The sequence below is a fragment of the Nicotiana sylvestris genome, chromosome 1, assembly GCF_000393655.2.
Source record: "Nicotiana sylvestris chromosome 1, ASM39365v2, whole genome shotgun sequence".
In the NCBI taxonomy this organism is placed as follows: Eukaryota; Viridiplantae; Streptophyta; class Magnoliopsida; order Solanales; family Solanaceae; genus Nicotiana; species Nicotiana sylvestris.
This window is the reverse complement of record NC_091057.1, coordinates 169,974,278-169,992,950: the sequence shown is the minus strand read 5'-3', so window position 1 is coordinate 169,992,950 and position 18,673 is coordinate 169,974,278. Positions and strand designations below refer to the sequence as shown.

The 18,673-nt window shown below is 40.1% G+C and overlaps 1 protein-coding gene across 1 annotated transcript; it reads right to left on the bottom strand.

Moving 5' to 3' along the window:
• Window positions 1-16,911: 16,911 nt before the first annotated feature.
• Window positions 16,912-18,161, bottom strand: LOC104234725 (expansin-B15-like). Its single transcript, XM_009788341.2, has 4 exons — window positions 17,968-18,161; window positions 17,688-17,803; window positions 17,318-17,499; window positions 16,912-17,236 (listed from the first exon to the last, which is right to left on the bottom strand). Exons 1-4 carry the CDS (start codon window positions 18,119-18,121, stop codon window positions 16,912-16,914), a joined length of 777 nt encoding a protein of 258 aa, XP_009786643.1. The 5' UTR covers window positions 18,122-18,161.
• Between the last annotated feature and the right edge of the window lie 512 nt (window positions 18,162-18,673).

Here is an 18,673-nt window from a genome sequence, read left to right as displayed (position 1 = left end):
CAGGAAAGAATAGAACCCAAGAGGAAGCTAGTAGCATGAAAAATAGTGCTTAAAAATCAACAGATAACTAGGCTGCCCGATGACTCCCAACAGTACAAGAGGATTACTAAGATTGCAAGCAGAGACAATAAAATAATAGTTTCTGATTTTTGAATTTCTGAGCAGAAGACAAAACTGAAGTTCTTTGTTGTGAAACCTAAACATTAAACACACTAAGGCCCTGGAAAATTCTTCTTTATGGTTTTTTAAAACTCTTGCTCTCTTTCTGATTTCCACACCCTCTCTTTTTCTGATTTTTCAGAACTACCTCCTATTTTCCAGAACTATCTCTTTCTAATTTTCAGAACTAATGCCCTCAACTTTCTCCCCAGTTTTTTAGCTTCTGTCTCTAATCTCCTCCTCTGTCTGATTCCCTCAACTAATGGACACTCTTCTCTATTTTATAGCTTAGCATCAAACTATCTACAGCCTGTTAAATAATTCAAACTCCTCCCATGTTCTCCTGTTGTTCTTCCACTCCCAGATAAAATAAAAGCCCCATCCCATGATATTCCCCTGACAACAAACTCTTTTCATTATTAAAATGCTTTATCATTTTGTTAAACTAAACCAAACATGGGCAGCAGGAATGTATCCTGACAGCACAGGCTATCCAATTATTCTGATTCCCTAATTTCTGACCAAACACATGCTGCCCAGAGTCAAAAGTGAGCATACATGCTGTTAAATTGAACTACAATCTGTAATTCTTGCTAACACCAACAGCTATCCAATCCTTAGGTGATTTCTGATTCAAATAAATACACCAACAAGCATCTATACCCAATTCCTTAATTGGATTCAAACAAAACTTCAGCAGAAAAATGAATAACATGAGTCAAATTATTACCATTCAAAGGCTGAGACTAATTGACGACATATATCGAATCGACTACGCGAATCACAGGACATACAATCGAAACCAATGACCAGAATCCAACAGTATTAATCATGCGATTCAAATTGTACTGACCAAACAAAAGTTGCCCTGGAAACTAATTAATCGACCAAATTCAATTTCAGTCGATTGTATAGTTTATACACATACACATTATCAGTAAATGAAGAAAGACTTGACCTAATACAGAGGTCCGGGCAAGGTGGACAGAACAGTCGACAAAAATAAATCAACTAAACATTTGGACATATGAACAGACATTTAACTACAACAAACAAAATGAACTGATAAAGAAAAGGAAAACAAAATACCTTAAAGTCTTGAAAAATCAGAAAGCCCTAGCCCAGATTTGAATCGACCTTTCTTGGGGTTGAACGGACTTTAATCGAAGTGTTCTCAACTGAGAACACTTCGATTAAGGTCCATTAGACCCTAATCTTCTGGTTCAAACGGACACAAATCGGACTCAGGACTTCTAGGGTTCCTAAGGGCAGATTTGGGATTCAGGTTGTCCTGGTTGGATTCGGACCAAACCAAACCTGGTTTGGTCATGAGGGAGGTCAGGGGAGTGCCTGGCATGGATTTGGGGTGGTTTGGTGTAGGTCGAGGTCCGGCTCGAATCTTCAAATGAATATTCGAGATGGTAGGGGAGGATTCGAGACCCACGATTAGTGGATCTGTGTTCATGGGGTCGAGGTGGTCCTAGGGTGTTAAGGTAGTGGTCACCGACGTCCTTGCCGCCAGGTTTACGGTGAGGGGAAAGGGGGGCGGCGCTAGGGTTCTAAGGGGTTTGGGTCTGGTGAAGACGACCTAAGGGCAGGGGGGGTTTAGGCTTGGGGGCGTGGGGTAAGAGGGATGGGCTTATATACGGGGTAGGTGAGTGGATCCAAGCCGTTGGATCTGATAAGATCAACGGTTTGGATTTCTTTAACTATATGGAACGAGGTCGTTTTGTCTTAGAGAGGGTTGGGTCGGTTTGGACGGGAATGGGTCGGGTCTAAACATGGGTATGAATTTGTGATCTTGGCCGTTGATCATTCTGAGATAAACGGTCCAAATTGAGGGTGACAAAATGACGTCGTTTGGACGGTCGTGTGGCCAGCCTAATTGGACCGGTTAAAGGGTATTCGGACTGGGATATTTTGGTTTGGGCCTGTTCTTATTTGATTCAACTGGCCCAATCCGAAAACTCCTTTCTTTTTTTTTTCTTTTTTTTCCTTTTTTTCTTTAAATTCTAAAAATCCCACCTAAATTGTAAAACTAAACTATACAAATATTAAACAACTATCACACACATTAGCATTTAAAAAAATCACTCAAGGACAACAAATATAATAAAAGGCGCATTTTTTGTGATTTTCTTTTCCAAATCAAATTATGGTTAATTAATTCCTAGTAGTAGAAACAAGATTCCAAATTTACTCTCAACATACATTTTTTGTATTTTTTATTTGACGGAACTTAAACAAATCACAAAAACTAAAAAAAACTGCCAAGAATGCCACATAAGATCCAAAAATTGTACAACAAAAACCATTTGTTTTATTTTTCGATTTCTTTGGGAGTATTCATTGCATAAACAAAAATCACGTGCTCACAACTACCCCTCTTTGTGCGAAAACACGAAGAGTTTCCGTACAAAGATAAAGTGAGTGGATATGAGCAATTTTGCATATTGGAATACTCCGTGTGAAGCGCATTTTTGAAAGATTTGAACGAATCTTTGCTTCGAAGGTTTCCTACATATCCTGGGCTAAACAGGAATCAGGTCAATGTAGTTCGGGAAACTTTGGTAGCTGGGACTACCATGAGATTGCAATGCTAGCTGTTACTGCTGATGCTGTTGCCACTACTGCTTACCGACCGCCTTATTACAACCAAAGGAAATTGAAACTGAACTAACTATTTATGCCTGTCAACCGCTAGTTACAAGATTCCTATCTATAATTCTTTTGCAACTTGATCTTGGGTCTTAGCTGATTCTGCTTGTAGACTTCGATCCGAATCTTGATGCTTGCAAGTTGTAGGTGCCTGTTTATTTCTGCGATTTTGAGTGAGACGGGATTGGCGAAGTTCGGGACCTTGATCAAACTTTGGAGTGATCCGCCCTTTGTTTGTTCCAATATCTCGGAACATCTTCTTTTTGTCCTTTTATTCTTTTCTTCATTCTGGATTGACTCATCCCGTAGGTCATCTCGATCCATGTGCCTCGAGGCCAAACCTGTTGAGACAAAACAAAACAAACGAACGAAATTTTTCTGCCCCAGTTTCACTAGGGAAATTTCGTGAGTTAATTGCCATAATAATCTACAGCACTGATGCGGGGATAAGAAAAAACTAGTCTGCAAAACGCAACTCAGAGGCTGGAGCCCTAATGTCGCCAAAGGTAAAAATGCTCAGTTCAGGGTTGGGGCCCTAATGCTGGCTAAATGGAAAATGCTCAGTTCAGGGTTGGAGCCCTGATGCTGGCTGAAAGAAAAATGCTCAGTTCAGGGTTGGGGCCCTAATGCTGGCTAAATGGAAAATGCTCAGTTCAGGATTGAAGCCCTAATGCTGGCTAAACAGAAAATGCTCAGTTCAGTGTTGGAGCCATAATGCTGGCTAACAGAAAAATGCTCAGTTCAGGGTTGGAGCCCCAATGTTGTCTAAATGGAAAATGCTCAGTTCAGGGTTGAAGCCCTAATGCTGGCTAAATGGAAAGTGCTCAGTTCAGGGTTGGAGCCCTAAAGCTGGCTAACAGAAAATACTCAGTTCAGGGTTGGAGCCCTAATGCTGGCTAACAGAAAAATGCTTAGTTCAGCGTTGAAGCCCTAATGCTGGCTAAATGGAAACTGCTCAACTTAGGGATCAGAGCCCTAAATTGGGAGGATTGCCAGGTTGTGCTGGATACTGTCTGGATTAGGCCGGAAAGATTCGTCGGGTTATGCCGGAAAAAGGGAAAGAGTTCTCCGGTTATGCCGATAGGTCATCGGGTTATGCCGGAAAGATTCATCGGGTCATGCCGGGAATATTCATTGGGTTATGCCGGAAGATTCGTCGGGTTATGCCGGGGAAGTCATCGGGTTATGCCGGGGAAGTCATCGGGTTATGCCGGGAAGATTTATCGGGTTATGCAGGAAGATTCATCGGGTTATGCCGGAAAAGGTCCACGGGTTATGCTGGGAAGATTCATCGGATCATGCCGGGAAGATTCATCGGACCATGCCGGGAAGATTCATCGGGTTATGCCGAGAAAAGGTAAGAGTCCTCAGGTTATGCCGGGGGAGTCATCGGGTTATGCCGAAAAGATTCATCGGGTCATGCCGGGAAGATTCATCGGATCATGCCGGGAAGATTCATCAGGTTATGCCGGGAAGATTTATCGGGTTATGCCAGAAGATTCATCGGGTTATGCCGGAAGATTCATCGGGTTATGCCGGAAGATTCATCGGATCATGCCGGGAAGATTCATCGGATCATGCCGGGAAGATTCATCGAGTTATGCCGGGAAAAGGTAAGAGTCCTCGGGTTATGCCGGGAAAGTCATCAGGTTATGCCGGAAAGATTCATCGGGTCATGCCGGGAAGATTCATCGGATCATGCCGGGAAGATTCATCGGGTTATGCCGGGAAAAGGTAAGAGTCTTCGGGTTATGCCGGGGAAGTCATCGGGTTATGCCGGAAAGATTCATCGGGTCATGTCAGGAAGATTCATCGGGTTATGCCAAAAGATTCATCGGGTTATGCCGGAAAGGTCCACGGGTTATGCCGGGAAGTTCATCGGGTTATGCCGGAAAAGGTAAGAGTCCTTGGGTTATGCCGGGGATTTGGATAGAAAAAGCTCCTTGGGTTATGCCAAGGAGATCTGCGGTTTATACCGGGATAGTTGAGGAATGAGGTCCTATGTTACCATGATTTGTTTTTCTTTTGGGGATTTTCATTTTTCTTTCTTGTCTTCTTTATTTTCTTTGGTTTTCCTTTATATTTCTTTTTATTTATCAAAAATGCATGAAAGAATTCCGGGGAAACTTACTTTGGTTGTTTTCCTGCTGCAAAGCTGTTTCAACGCTCGCGCACTTCATTTCTCTTGGGCTACACCTGCTTCTTGCATGGTTGCTTGGGATTGCACCTGTCTCAATTTCCTAAACAAAGAAAAATTGTCAGTTTGAAAACGGTGGTTGATTTGGTGGCCTTGATCGTTCCAATTGCTTGGTCCCGGCCTAATTCCTCTTGAGAAACTCTGCCATGGATTGGATTTACAGGCAAACCCTTTTAAAACTGATCAGACTTGCGTTTCTGGATTTTGTGATGATTTGCCCGTACAAGGCTTTGGTTCCTTCACCCCATTCTGCTTGGGGATTCTTTACGAGGCCAACTCAGTGGGGATTTTTTATTGGGGAGACTTTGTGGGGACTTGTACAATGCAGACTTGTTGGGGATTTGCTGGGCAGACTCTTTGGGGAATTTTGCAAGGGGAGACTCTGTGGGGATTCTTACAAAGGGAGACCCTGTGGGGATTTGTACAAAGGGAGACCCTGTGTGGATTTTGATCCTCAAACCTAAACTGCAGTGGCTAAACCGCATGGGACTTAACCTTTCCAACTTTATTTTGCCTTTGTAGGCTTTTCTCTTCTTTCGAGCGTCTTTACTTTGGAAGCAAATCAACTACCATGGTCAGTCAGGATGGGACTGACGCACTACTGAGGCCGTGTATTTTCTTTGACTCTTGCCAGGCGGGGCCCTGTGAAACCGGTCTTGCCACCTTTTCTTTGTAATTGTTACGGAATCAGAGTTAGATCGAAAGAGATTCAAAGAAAATTATGCAAAAGGAAAGAATATGAGTTTAAAGAGAAGCGTCCCTTTCGGGGAGAAAAGAAGGACTTATCTGGAGTACATGCTGGCTTCAAACTGACATGACATTCCTTTTGGACTGGATGTCCGGTCCGTATCAAACTCCAGCTTCTTATGAACCTATTGATCTGTGTTTCTAAACCAGAGAACCTTTCCAGGACTTTCAATGATGAAGTATCCTTTTTCCGGTCGACCACGCCCTTTGCGGGTTTTCGCTAATCGACCTCTCTCATTTTTGATTTCTCTACTCTCATCGCCCCATGGTGCCCGAAGGTTTTCACCGATAAGACTCTCTCACTTTATTCTTCTCAATTTGATTTCTAGACGTTTTCCACTTTCCTGTCTTTGCCGATTGATCAGAAGGACTTTGGACAAGGTTTGGGGTGAAAAGAATTGGGATTGAACTACAACTTTGGAACCTTTTGGGCGGGATCATTGCCGAACCATTATAACTTCTGCCCCAGTTTCACTTTTGGGGGACTTCTTGGATTTTTATTTTGGTGTGACTGAACCCCAGGGAGAGGTTGCCTACGTATCCTTTCGGAATCAAGTCAGACGTAGTTCAGGCACTTTTGTTTTTGGATCTTCTTTTTGTTTTTCTGCTTTACTTTGTTTTTCACTTCCTTTTCCTTTTCTCATTTTCATTGTATCTATATATATTTTCTTATTTTTCTAATTCTTTCTTCTTCTTCCCCTTTTTTCTATTTGGTCTTTTTCATTTCAATTTCTCTCCTTTTTTTTCGATTAATACTTTCAGGTTCCAAAGAGGGTAATCAAAGAAGAGTAACAGGCTCAAAAGGGATTGCAAAGGGTTGATAGTGTTTGGGTAGCGAGAATGAAAGCCTTCGTCATCTCAAACTGTGCAGAGACATCGCCCGAGCGATTTAGACATAGCACTGCATCTGCTTTCGAAGCGGGGTCGGCGTCATTTCTTTCGACGTCACCCAGATACGAATGCTCCTCTTGGCAATATTTTCCAATGACGTATGGACCCTTCTTTGTCGGTACAATTTCTCGTAACAAAACGCAGTCATTAAGATTAACATTCCGTACGGGTCTAAACCCATTTACTGTCCTCAAACTCTGCTTCAGTGACGGACATTCCCCAAACCATGAACCAATTTTCTTTAATTGTTCCTATTTTCTCAAATTCTTTATATTTCAAATTTTGACTCATTATTTGAAGTCTGACGGAGTTCTCGAGAATCTGGGCATGAAGTCCGTAGGCATGTCATGTTATTTAAAGCTGTATCACCAGAATTGAAGAGAACTAAAAAAAGAAAATATAGCAGATCTCTGAAAAAGAAAGTGAGCGATGAAACATGATTTCATTTCTTGGAATTTTGGGAAGATAATAAAAAAAAAGGTTGACATTCGGGAAATTAAAAAACAGGAACTGAAGAAAAACAATCTGAGTTACGCCCTGGGGTAGCTCATGGTGCAGAGAAAATGGCAGGACAGGTCCATTAGGACTTCCATTTGATCAAGAATGGCGTAGCCTTCCAGTTTTGAAGCTTGGCGCTTGGTTCCATGTACGATACCTCAGCGGTACTAGTGCCCTCTCCTGGCTGGATCGCGTGTATTTCGCATAGCTTTTTCCTCATCGCCTCACATATTTCCTCACTCTCTTCGAGCGGGAACGCCTTATCATCTTCCTCTTTACTGTATTTTGGCTTCTGTGGTATGCGTCCAACAACCACTGGCTCGTTCAGCCGAGGTGGTTTGATCGTCCCCCATACCATATAGGCCTGCTTGGATACATCAATTTTTCCCTTTTCTTGCTCCGGGGTTGCCTTGGGCTTCCTTTCTGTATTAGCAATAGCAATTATGGCTTTAAGCGCCAGATCAAATTCCTTGTCTTCACAAATCATCCCAATTACCGGCCCATTATTGTGGGCGGGCAGCGGATTATTGGTCACATTTGGGACGTCCTCGTCTTTAAACACAATCTTCCCTTGCTCTAACAAATTCTCTACAGCTTGTTTCAATGTCCAACAGTTGTTGGTGTCGTGCCCCTCTACCCCTGAATGGTATGCACACCTGACACCCTGCTGATATGATGGTGATCCCGGGTTCTGCCCGTTTGGTGGTATGGGCTGCAACAAATTCATCTGGAAAAGCTTAGGGAATAGGGTGGAGTAGGGTTCACCGATTGGTGTATAGTTGGGTCTCCTGGGCGGTTCCCGAGGACGGAAATTATTCTGGGAAGGTCGAGGATTGTAGTGGTTTTGGTGAGGAGGCTGATTTCTGGGATATGGAGATTGTCCCCGATTGGCTGGCTGCGACCGCTGGACGTAAGGCTGGGTGCTCATGACCATGTAGGGCTGAGAAGCATAGGTCACATTTTGGTGGGGGAAATAATGTTGCGGGGTTCTTTCTGAAGAACAAAGCCTGGGATTATGATACTCTCCTGCCTCTGATGCCGCCATGGATGTCTCTTCCTTTTTCTTCCCTCTTGCCATTCCTCCAGTCCCGCTTTGGACGGCTTGGGAGGTTGCTCTTATGGCCGCCTGACTCAAAATTCTACCCATTTTCAGACCATTCTCCACCATCTCCCCAATCTTAATCGCTTCTGCGAAAGGCTTTCCCATGGCTGACATCATGTTTTGGAAATAGTCGGACTCTTGAGCCTGGAGGAAAGTAGTGACCATTTCTATCTCGTCCATGGGAGGTTTTACCCTTGACGCTTGCTCGCGCCATTTGATGGTGTATTCTCTGAAACTTTTCGAGGGTTTCTTCTTCAAGTTTGACAAGGCATTTCTGTCCGGTGCGATGTCAATATTATATTGAAACTACCCTACGAAATCTCTGGTAAGATCATCCCATATATGCCAACGAGATATGTCCTGGTCCATATACCACTCTGAGGCGATTCCTACCAGACTTTCCCCGAAGTATGCCATCAACAATTCTTCTTTGCCTCCGGCTCCCCGCAGTTGGTTGCAATACTTTTTGAGATGAGCAATGGGGTCGTCTTGCCCGTCATACTTCTCAAATTTTGGGGTTTTGAAACCCGCGGGTAGGTGCACGTGAGGGAACATGCATAGATCGGTATAAGAGACGCTCTTCTGTCCGCTCAAACCTTGCATGTTTTTCAAACTTTTCTCGAGGCTCCTCATCCTTTTCGCCATTTCATCTTGTCCAGCAATGTTGGGGTTTTGATCCTTCCCAGGTGCAAACTCGTATTGAGTTTGTTGAGGATGAGTGCTGGTGGTGAACCGAGTTGGTTCCAGTGAGAAGGATGGTGCTTGAAAGGTGAATGAGGAAGAGTCAAAATTGGGCCTGTGTGTAGTGGGTTGTGCCATGATTGGGCAGGGCGGTGCGGTGAATATGCTTGTAGCGACATCCGTCATTGACATCCAGGGGCAAGACTTAGAGGGCGATCCTGCGGAGTGGGCTGAAATGGCCGGGTACCCGAATGAGGTAGTTGGATAGCTTATGGGGATATTGGAAGTCCCACTTGTTCTGTAATACAACTCAGGGAACCCAGAGATTATACTCGGTGGCTCCTTTCCATTATTCCAGTCATCCAACTTCTCCATCATGCGGAGCCTCAGGATTCTGTTTTCCTCAGCAGTTGCTGACTCGGAAGTCGGGACGGCCGAGATTGGACTCTCCTCAGAGACAGGAATTGTCGGCAAAGGAATTTCCGAAGACATCGCTATACTCCCCTTCGATCTTGTGAAGTGAGTGTGAATACTCCCTCTTGTCTTAACGACGGGTAACCGAACACTCCCTTTTGACCTCGTGAAGTATGAATGTGAGGCCAGACTTCCACCAAACCAACCACCTTTCTAAAAACCTGGAAAGACTCAACGGCAAACAAACGGTTAGTTCGAAACAAATAACAGATATGTAATCTCACGTTGGGGCATGATGCACCTATACAGTTAAGTGAATTTCTACATGTTTGCAACAAAGACATGCGTCATTCCAGCTCCTCTTTAGGCTTCCCTTTATTTATCATCACTTTTTATTTTTTTATTATTTTTTTTATTCTTATTTTTTTCCTTTTTTTCTTTTTATTACTGTTTTCAATGTTTGCAGTTAAAAACGTGACCGGATCCGATGAGGATTGCCTACGTATCACGATGCCGCGTGAATCAGATCTTGCGTAGTTCGGACTAATAAAAGATAAACAATAATAAACATTTTTTTCTTATAAATTTTCATAATAAAACAAACTGGGTTTCAAAGGTTTAAAGATGACCTACAAACTCGAAAATCAAACAACCCATATATTCTAATCAAGAGATTTATAAACTCAAAAACAAAAGGCTAGCTCCCTTTCTCTGTTCGACAAATGCAACCAAATGGTTATTTTTGCAAATGTGGCCCCTTCCAAATTTCACATGAATTTTGAGGCCGGGGAGGATTATTTTATGACACTTTACAAACTTGTCCGTTCTTTTACGAAAATAGCCTTTCGACAACTGAAAGATACTCTAAGGCTATTTTGGCAAGAACGGTTTAAGACGCGACCGAAGCTGGTTTGGCTTATTTTTGACAAAAACCCACAGGTATTCACCTGACCGCTGACTCTTTCTCTTTTTTTTTTCTTTTTAAATTACAACAATAAAAACCTGGTGTTGCAAACACGGCCCTTCAGCGCCTCGGGGACGAAGATTTTTAAGGCTGTGTGGGTCAACTGGACCAAATCTTAAAAAACGACCCAAAGGTGGCTGTTTATGCAAAGTCAGCCTTCCGGCGTCCCTTTCGGGAACATTCGGCTATGTTTTGACAAAACAACGTCACCCGACTTCTTTATGACAAAATTAAAATTTTGACATATTTTTTTATTTATTTGTTTTTGGCTATTTTAGCAAAAGGGGGGTTGGACCCGATGAGGGTTGCCTACGTATCTCACATCCGGTGAGAATCAAATCGGCGTAGTTCTGGTTTGACCAAGCGTAGAGTAAAACCCCTTCTGAATACAATCTTTTAAAGAAAAGGAAAAATATTTTTCTGGATTTTTATATTTTATTTTTTATTTTTGAAAAGAGATAAAGACTAAAGAAAAATCTTTTTAAGGAAGTATTTGGACTATTGGTCTGAATTTATAAAAGAGATACTACAAAAGAAACAACATTTTTTTTTACTTTTAAATCAATATATATTTTTTGGATTTTGGAAGTGATTAAAAGGAAAAAAATTTATATGTGTTTTTTTTTAAATAAATCAAACTAAAAGACAAATTTTGTTTTTATTTTTTTTTCTTTTTGTTTTTTTAAAGAAAATTCCGGCTAGGTTTTGACACTACTCGGACATTGGTTTTATTTTTCCAAAAATGAGTAATTATCTCCCTACGCTGCTATTTTTTTTTTAAAAAAGTTTTTTTTTTAGAAACCGGTCAGCATGTAGAACTTAAGCAAATAAATGCGCAAAACAAACGGGATGCAGCAGGATGGTCTTTTCATTTCAGGTTGTCTGTCCTAGACGGACCCAACCCCTGTGTTGAGTCCCCTATGTCAAATGCAACATGATGCAAATAAACGTTCCTACTAGGGATCCGGCATGAGGTTTCGTTATACTAGGTTTATAACCTGGGTATATGTTCTAGACTGTGTACCCGAGCGGACAACTCTAGTCGAGGAGGGGGCTACGTACCGTGGACCCGCGAGATCGTCCGGCTTTGTAACTTGTCCGACCTCTTTCTTATTTCAGGTATTGACACTAACAGAATAGGGAGTCTCGACCAGCGAGCTTCTCCCCGGAGGTAAGAAGAGAAGGGTTTCGGCACAGTTTATATACAGTTCAGATAATATCAAAGCGGTAAAAGACAACATTTAGCACGTTATGCAAAAACATGTAATAAAGATCAGATAATAAAGCCAAATATAACAATTATTCTAAGCTCGAATTCTTGAACCCTGAACCAGTGGTTCTGGGTTAAATCCCCAGCAGAGTCGCCAGAGCTGTCACACCTCCTTTTTGCGCGCCTACCCCGAGGGATAAAATGCGCGAGGGAGGTTTTTCAATTTAAGTGACAATATTCGAAATGAGATTATTTATTTAATTCAGAGTCGCCACTTGGGAAAGGTTTGGCTTTTGGTGTCCCAAGTCACCGGTTTATCTTGAATCCCAAATCGAGGAAATTTTCGACTTTTCCAAATGAAGTCTGCGAACCAGAAATTCTAAGTAAGGAATTCTGTTGACCCGAGGGAAGGTGTTAGGCACCCTCGAATCCCGTGGTTCTAGCACGGTCGCTTAAATTGTTATAATGGCTAAATATCTGATTTAAATACATGTTGTGACTTATGTGCTTTTATTAAGTTTAAACCGCTTTTATTATTATCATTTATTTTTATAGAATTGCAACGTCGTGAAAATGCATCTCGAACCACGTCACAATCAATGCACCCGTAGTTGTTAACACATTTCGACTCCGTTGAGATTTGAATTTGGGTCACATAAATGCGCACCCGAATTTAAGAATGTAATTTAATTCAGTCGCGCCTAAAGAGTCTAACGCGTTATTATCTTTGGGGAGGGCGGTGAAATTTACTAAACTGTCCATCCCGAATTCTAAGTATTTTAATATGTACATTCATGAGGGCCCCGCAGTTTGTGCATGTTATTTGGCAAAGCTCGTCTCATTTTTTGAAAGGATAAACCTACAGCGACTATATTTTCTATTTGTTTGTCTCTAAAATATAGAAGAAACGAAAATACATGCTAATTGGATAACATACTTGGCCAACTCCAAGTTCTTATTAATTATCAGGTTAATTATCTCTGAGGCGGGGAATGGTTTCACGCCTTATTCTGGGGGATAACATGCTTCTAATTTAATGAGGAGAATTACATACGGGATTAGTAAAATGCTAAAGTCATGCTAACATTCTTCGAGTTGAATTTGAATTAGCTTATTTAAGCTGGATTAGTGGAATTAGTTATTATAAAGCTGTTACTAATAGTAATTCGAACACGGTTCTATTGAATGTTTAGCGAAATTAGATTTAATAAAGTTAGCTCGAATGATACAAAAGAAACTATGTCACATTGAGCAAGATTAGAAACAGTACCATATGTACAAAATATAACCAAAGATGGAGTCTAGTTATTGCTATACCAACTACTCGTGCATTTTTACAAATTACATAAGTACATCACAACTAAACAAACTTAGCCATTGTGAATCACAATAATTAAACCAACTGAGTTTTCAATTAGATACGAAACTCATTAATGTGTTCTCTATTGAGTTACAAACTAAAGAATTACACAATTTTAACAACATTTATAAAGCTGTAAGTAAAGCAGCGACTGATAAAACTCCTTTGCATCTTTCATTTCATGCTTTTAACTGTTACAGCAGTATGAGATTCAAATGTGTACCTGAAAAATGCTTACAATTGAAGAGACAGAAAAGTCAGTAGAGCAGTAGTAGCACACACAAAGCAGCAGTACAGCAGGACTAGTAAAACCAATAACAACAGCAGCAGGAATCTCCAGGAAAGAATAGAACCCAAGAGGAAGTTAGTAGCTTGAAAAGTAGTGCTTAAAAATCAACAGATAACTAGGCTGCCCGATGACTCCCAACAGTACAAGAGGATTACTAAGATTGCAAGCAGAGACAATAAAACAGTAATTTCTGATTTTTGAATTTCTGAGCAGAAGACAAAACTGAAGTTCTTTGTTGTGAAACCTAAACTTTAAACACACTAAGGCCCTGGAAAATTCTTCTTTATGGTTTTTTAAAACTCTTGCTCTCTTTTTGATTTCCACACCCTCTCTTTTTCTGATTTTTCAGAACTACCTCCTATTTTCCAGAACTATCTCTTTCTAATTTTCAGAACTAATGCCCTCAACTTTCTCCCCAGTTTTTTAGCTTCTGTCTCTAATCTCCTCCTCTGTCTGATTCCCTCAACTAATGGACACTCTTCTCTATTTTATAGCTTAGCATCAGACTATCTACAGCCGGTTAAACAATTCAAACTCCTCCCATGTTCTCCTGTTGTTCTTCCACTCCCAGATAAAATAAAAGCCCCATCCCATGATATTCCCCTGACAACAAACTCTTTTCATTATTAAAATGCTTTATCATTTTGTTAAACTAAACTAAACATGGGCAGCAGGAATGTATCCTGACAGCACATGCTGTCCAATTATTCTGATTCCCTAATTTCTGACCAAACACATGCTGCCCAGAGTCAAAAGTGAGCATACATGCTATTAAATTGAACTACAATCTGTAATTCTTGCTAACACCAACAGCTATCCAATCCTTAGGTGATTTCTGATTCAAATAAACACACCAACAAACAACTATACTCAATTCCTTAATTGGATTCAAACAAAGCTTCAGCAGAAAAATGAATAACATGAGTGGAATTATTACCATTCAAAGGCTGAGACTAATTGACGACATATATCGAATCGACTACGCGAATCACAACACATACATCGAAACCAATGACCAGAATCCAACAGTATTAATCATGTGATTCAAATTGTACTGACCAAACAAAAGTTGCCCTGGAAACTAAATTAATCGACCAAATTCAATTTCAGTTGATTGTATAATTTATACACATACACATTATCAATAAATGAAGAAAGACTTGAACCAATACAGAGGTCCGGGCAAGGTGGACAGAACAGTCGACAAAAATAAATCAACTAAACATTAAGACATATGAACAGACATTTAACTACAACAAACAAAATGAACTGATAAAGAAAAGGAAAACAAAAATACCTTAAAGTCTTGAAAAATCAGAAAGCCCTAGCTCGGATTTGAATCGACATTTCTTGGGGTTGAACGGACTTTAATCAAAGTGTTCTCAACTGAGAACACTTCGATTAAGGTCCATTAGACCCTAATCTTCTGGTTCAAATGGACACAAATCGGACTCAGGACTTCTAGGGTTCCTAAGGGCATATTTGGGATTCAAGTTGTCCTGGTTGAATTCGGACCAAATCAAACCTGATTTGGTCATGAGGGAGGTCAGGGGAGTGTCTGACATGGATTTGGGGTGGTTTGGTGTAGGTCGAGGTCCGGCTCGAATCTTCAAATGAAGATTCGAGATGGTGGGGGAGGATTCGAGACCCACAGTTAGTGGATCTGTGTTCAGGGGGTCGAGGTGGTCCTAGGGTGTTAAGGTGGTGGTCACTGGCGTCCTTGCCGCCGGGTTTACAGTGAGGGGAAAGGGGGCAGCGCTAGGGTTCTAAGGGGTTTGGGTCTGGTGAAGACGACCTAAGGGCAGGGGGGTTTAGGATTGGGGGCGTGAGGTAAGAGGGATGGGCTTATATACGGGGTAGGTGAGTGGATCCAAGTCGTTGGATCTGATGAGATCAACGGTTTGGATTACTTTAACTATATGGAACGAGGTCGTTTTGTCTTAGAGGGGGTTGGGTCGGTTTGGACGGGAATGGGTCGGGTCTAAACATGGGTATGAATTTGTGATCTTGGCCGTTGATCATTTCCAAATTGAGGGTGACAAAATGACGTCGTTTGGACGGTCGTGTGGCCAGCCTAATTAGACCGGGTAAAGGGTATTCGGACTGGGTTATTTTGGTTTGGGCCTGTTCTTATTTGATTCAACTGGCCCAATCCGAAAACTCCTTTCTTCTTTTCTTTTTTTTTTCTTTTTTTCTTTAATTTCTAAAAATCCCACCTAAATTGTAAAACAAAACTATACAAATATTAAACAACTATCACACACATTAGCATTTAATAAAATCACTCAAGGACAACAAATATAATAAAAGGCGCATATTTTGTGATTTTCTTTTCCAAATCAAATTATGGTTAATTAATTCCTAGTAGTAGAAACAAGATTCCAAATTTACGCGCGACATACATTTTTTGTATTTTTTATTTGATGGAACTTAAACAAATCACAAAAACTAAAAACAACTGCCAAGAATGCCACATAAAATCCAAAAATTGTACAACAAAAACCATTTGTTTTATTTTTCGATTTCTTTGGGAGTATTCGTTGCGTAAACAAAAATCACGTGCTCACAGTTATTAGTTTTCGAGAGTTGATATTGTGTATGCCAAGCGGCACTTTAAAATACTATTTTATTTCACTATTTCGCTTTTTAATTATTTCTTCCGCAAATTGATTTTTTTCCGCATTGTTAGTCTTACCTAGTCGTAGGGCGAACCGGGGTCGTGACAATATTTTACAAAACGGAAATTTTGAATCACAAATCTCACCCATCATTTCTATTTGCACCTTATTCTAAATCAACATTGGTATATATAATTTTGTTAACAATTGAGTACTTTTAAATGGTGGAAAGTGCATTTTAGGTACTAAGAAGCCTAGTTCGAAGGTGTAACTCAATAGTCAATACAATAGCCCTCATTTTATTTTAGACTATAGCCTTTGCTACTTATAGGCTTTTGTGTGATTGCACTTATTGGATTTGGTAGATTCAAATACAAGTAGAATGTAGTTCTCTAAAAATGAGGAGGGACAAGTCTCCTGAATTGGCCAAAATGATGTTGTTTTCTGATGATCGAAGAGAAGAGAAAGAAAAGAGGAAAAAGATAAAAGGACAAAAAAGAGATGGATTATCTAGTAAATTTTGATAACTTTAGGGATTGTTTATGGGCGGATCTTGTAAAAAATGCACGGACTAGCCAGTTTTTAAATTGATCATTCAAAAACAGCTAGCGTTTGCAAAGTCATTGAAAAATAATCACTATTTTGCTGCAACACGGAAAGTTCCAGCATAATATACTGGAGATCGGTGCACCTGTGTGAATACTCTAGGGTCGTGGGCAGATATTGATGCATTCTTCTCGTAGTAACCATACTACCCACTCTAAAATGCTGCTATTTAGGAATTAACCAATGTGTCATGAATTTTAATTTTTCCGAATAATTTTTTAGGACACAAATATACGGAATTGTTCTAAATTTATGATTTTTAGTTCAAATTTTCAGGACAAAATAAGTATTAACTAATTACTAAATAACAGACCTAAGAATGGTCATTCGTGTACTTCCCCTTTCTTTTTCCATTGCTTGTGAGAATCATACAGTAAGAGGACAAAAAAAAGGACTTTTGAATAATAATATTTGAAAGATAAATTTTATTAAACTCCTAAAAGGAGAACATTTCAAAGTCATTTTTGTGACATTGATTTAACTCATTATTTTTGTGTTTGTGTTGAAGAAATAACAATCAAAAATTGACATTGGAATTGTAGGTTTGCCCAGGTTTCCAGCCAACAGGAATGACATTGGGGGCAGTAAGTTTCTTATTGAACTCAGTTGTGAGCCTAATAGAATATGGAGCAGGCTGCGCTGAAGGGTTAATATTAGTACTCCATGTTGCCCCAAATACATGATTCATAGTTATCGACTGTGTAGATCTAGCTGGCACAAGCTCCAATAAATTAAGATCACCATCTCCATTCTCAAACTCAACATTTACTGATAAGAAGTTAGCATTAGATCCCGGATCCACCTTGAATGCTACATTTGTGTTCTTGTATTGGCACGGTACCCTACAATAACAAGTAGAATTGCTTAGAGAAAATATTCTTTGTGCTATCGGTATATATAATTTTATTCCGAAAAGTATGTACCTTTGGTAAGAGATTGCAATATTTCCCATATTACGTAACGCGTCAGCTTGTCCAGGCTTGGCCATTGCTCCCATGGCAGTTCCACTTAAATCAAAATGAACAGCGCCGGAACAGCTAGGGCATTCATCTGTAATGGTTACAGTCACTGGGTTTCCTGAGCAAGGGCCTAGATTACATTGCACCTATAATTTCAGGAGGTATAAGTCATTCACAAAGTCTTAGACGTTAGAGCAATTTATCAGAGGATTTCACTCATATATACTGACAGTCCAAATTAATTTTTACACTATTAGTTAGTGCATTTTAATATGTTATAACATGTTACTTGAAGTGACGAAAAACTAAATTATGGGCAAGAATTAATATGGACCTGGTAGCAAGCTCCGCAGCCTAAGCCTTTCCTGAAGAGAGGAGCATTTCCAGCAGATACAAAGGAATTATAAGGGGCTTGTGATACAGCATTTGTATATCCACAAGCTCCTCCATCTTGCATGACAAAAATAAAAATTAATTGCATGGTCCAATTAATAACAGCGCTCATAAAAACAATTAAAACGATCAACTTTGATTAACCTAACAGTATGTCGATAACAAATGTCGTATGCAAATTAATAAAAAAAAATTACATAGAGTATAACATCATTAATTACCACTTCCTGCTCCATTTGGAGCACCATAAAATGTTGCTACAGCTGGCTGAAAACCAGCTAAAGATGCATTGAGTGATTTAACATGTGTGCAAGTGCATTGTTGAAACAAACATAGAGCTATAAAAGTGAATGTGAGAGGGAGATTAAAAGCCATAATATGCTTGATTTACTAGATAGAACAAGAGTTTATTGTGCTTAATCTTTTTTTTTTCTAATTGCTTGGAGAAACTCTATGGTATGGGTGCTCCTTTTATAGTGGAAAAAACATAATGCTTACCAAATATTAAGGAATATTTGATATCTAAAAGATATTAATGATCCTCCATGTTATACTGTAGTTTTACGTACCATAATGGCAATATGTTAAAACCAATTACCAAAAAAGTATATATAAGTCTTGATGGATATATAGTAAGTTATAGCTGACCATTGACTAAATTATGTTACACAAAGAAGATCTTGCTAATTTACCAAAATCATCCCTAGGTTCATTAAGGGATGATAACTACTTACTATTTCACATGAAATTATCTCAATGATCACTTGCCAATATTCTTTGATATATTTTTATCTATTCTATCAAAAGATCTTGAGAATTATTTTGGTGACGGGTGTCATGCCAGAGTCTGTCCGGGTGGGCTCAAGCTAAAGCAGGAGAAGAGAGTTAGCTTTCTGCTGAGTGAGCCCGAACAGGAGCGGACGCACA

Coding starts and splice junctions, on each gene's coding strand:
- LOC104234725 (XM_009788341.2), bottom strand. CDS start 18,121: ATGGCTTTTAATCTCCCTCTCACATTCACTTTTATAGCTCTATGTTTG. Junction 17,500..17,687: donor GCTGCGGAGCTTGCTACCAG/GTCCATATTAAT, acceptor CTGAAATTATAG/GTGCAATGTAATCTAGGCCC. Junction 17,237..17,317: donor ATTGCAATCTCTTACCAAAG/GTACATACTTTT, acceptor TTGTTATTGTAG/GGTACCGTGCCAATACAAGA.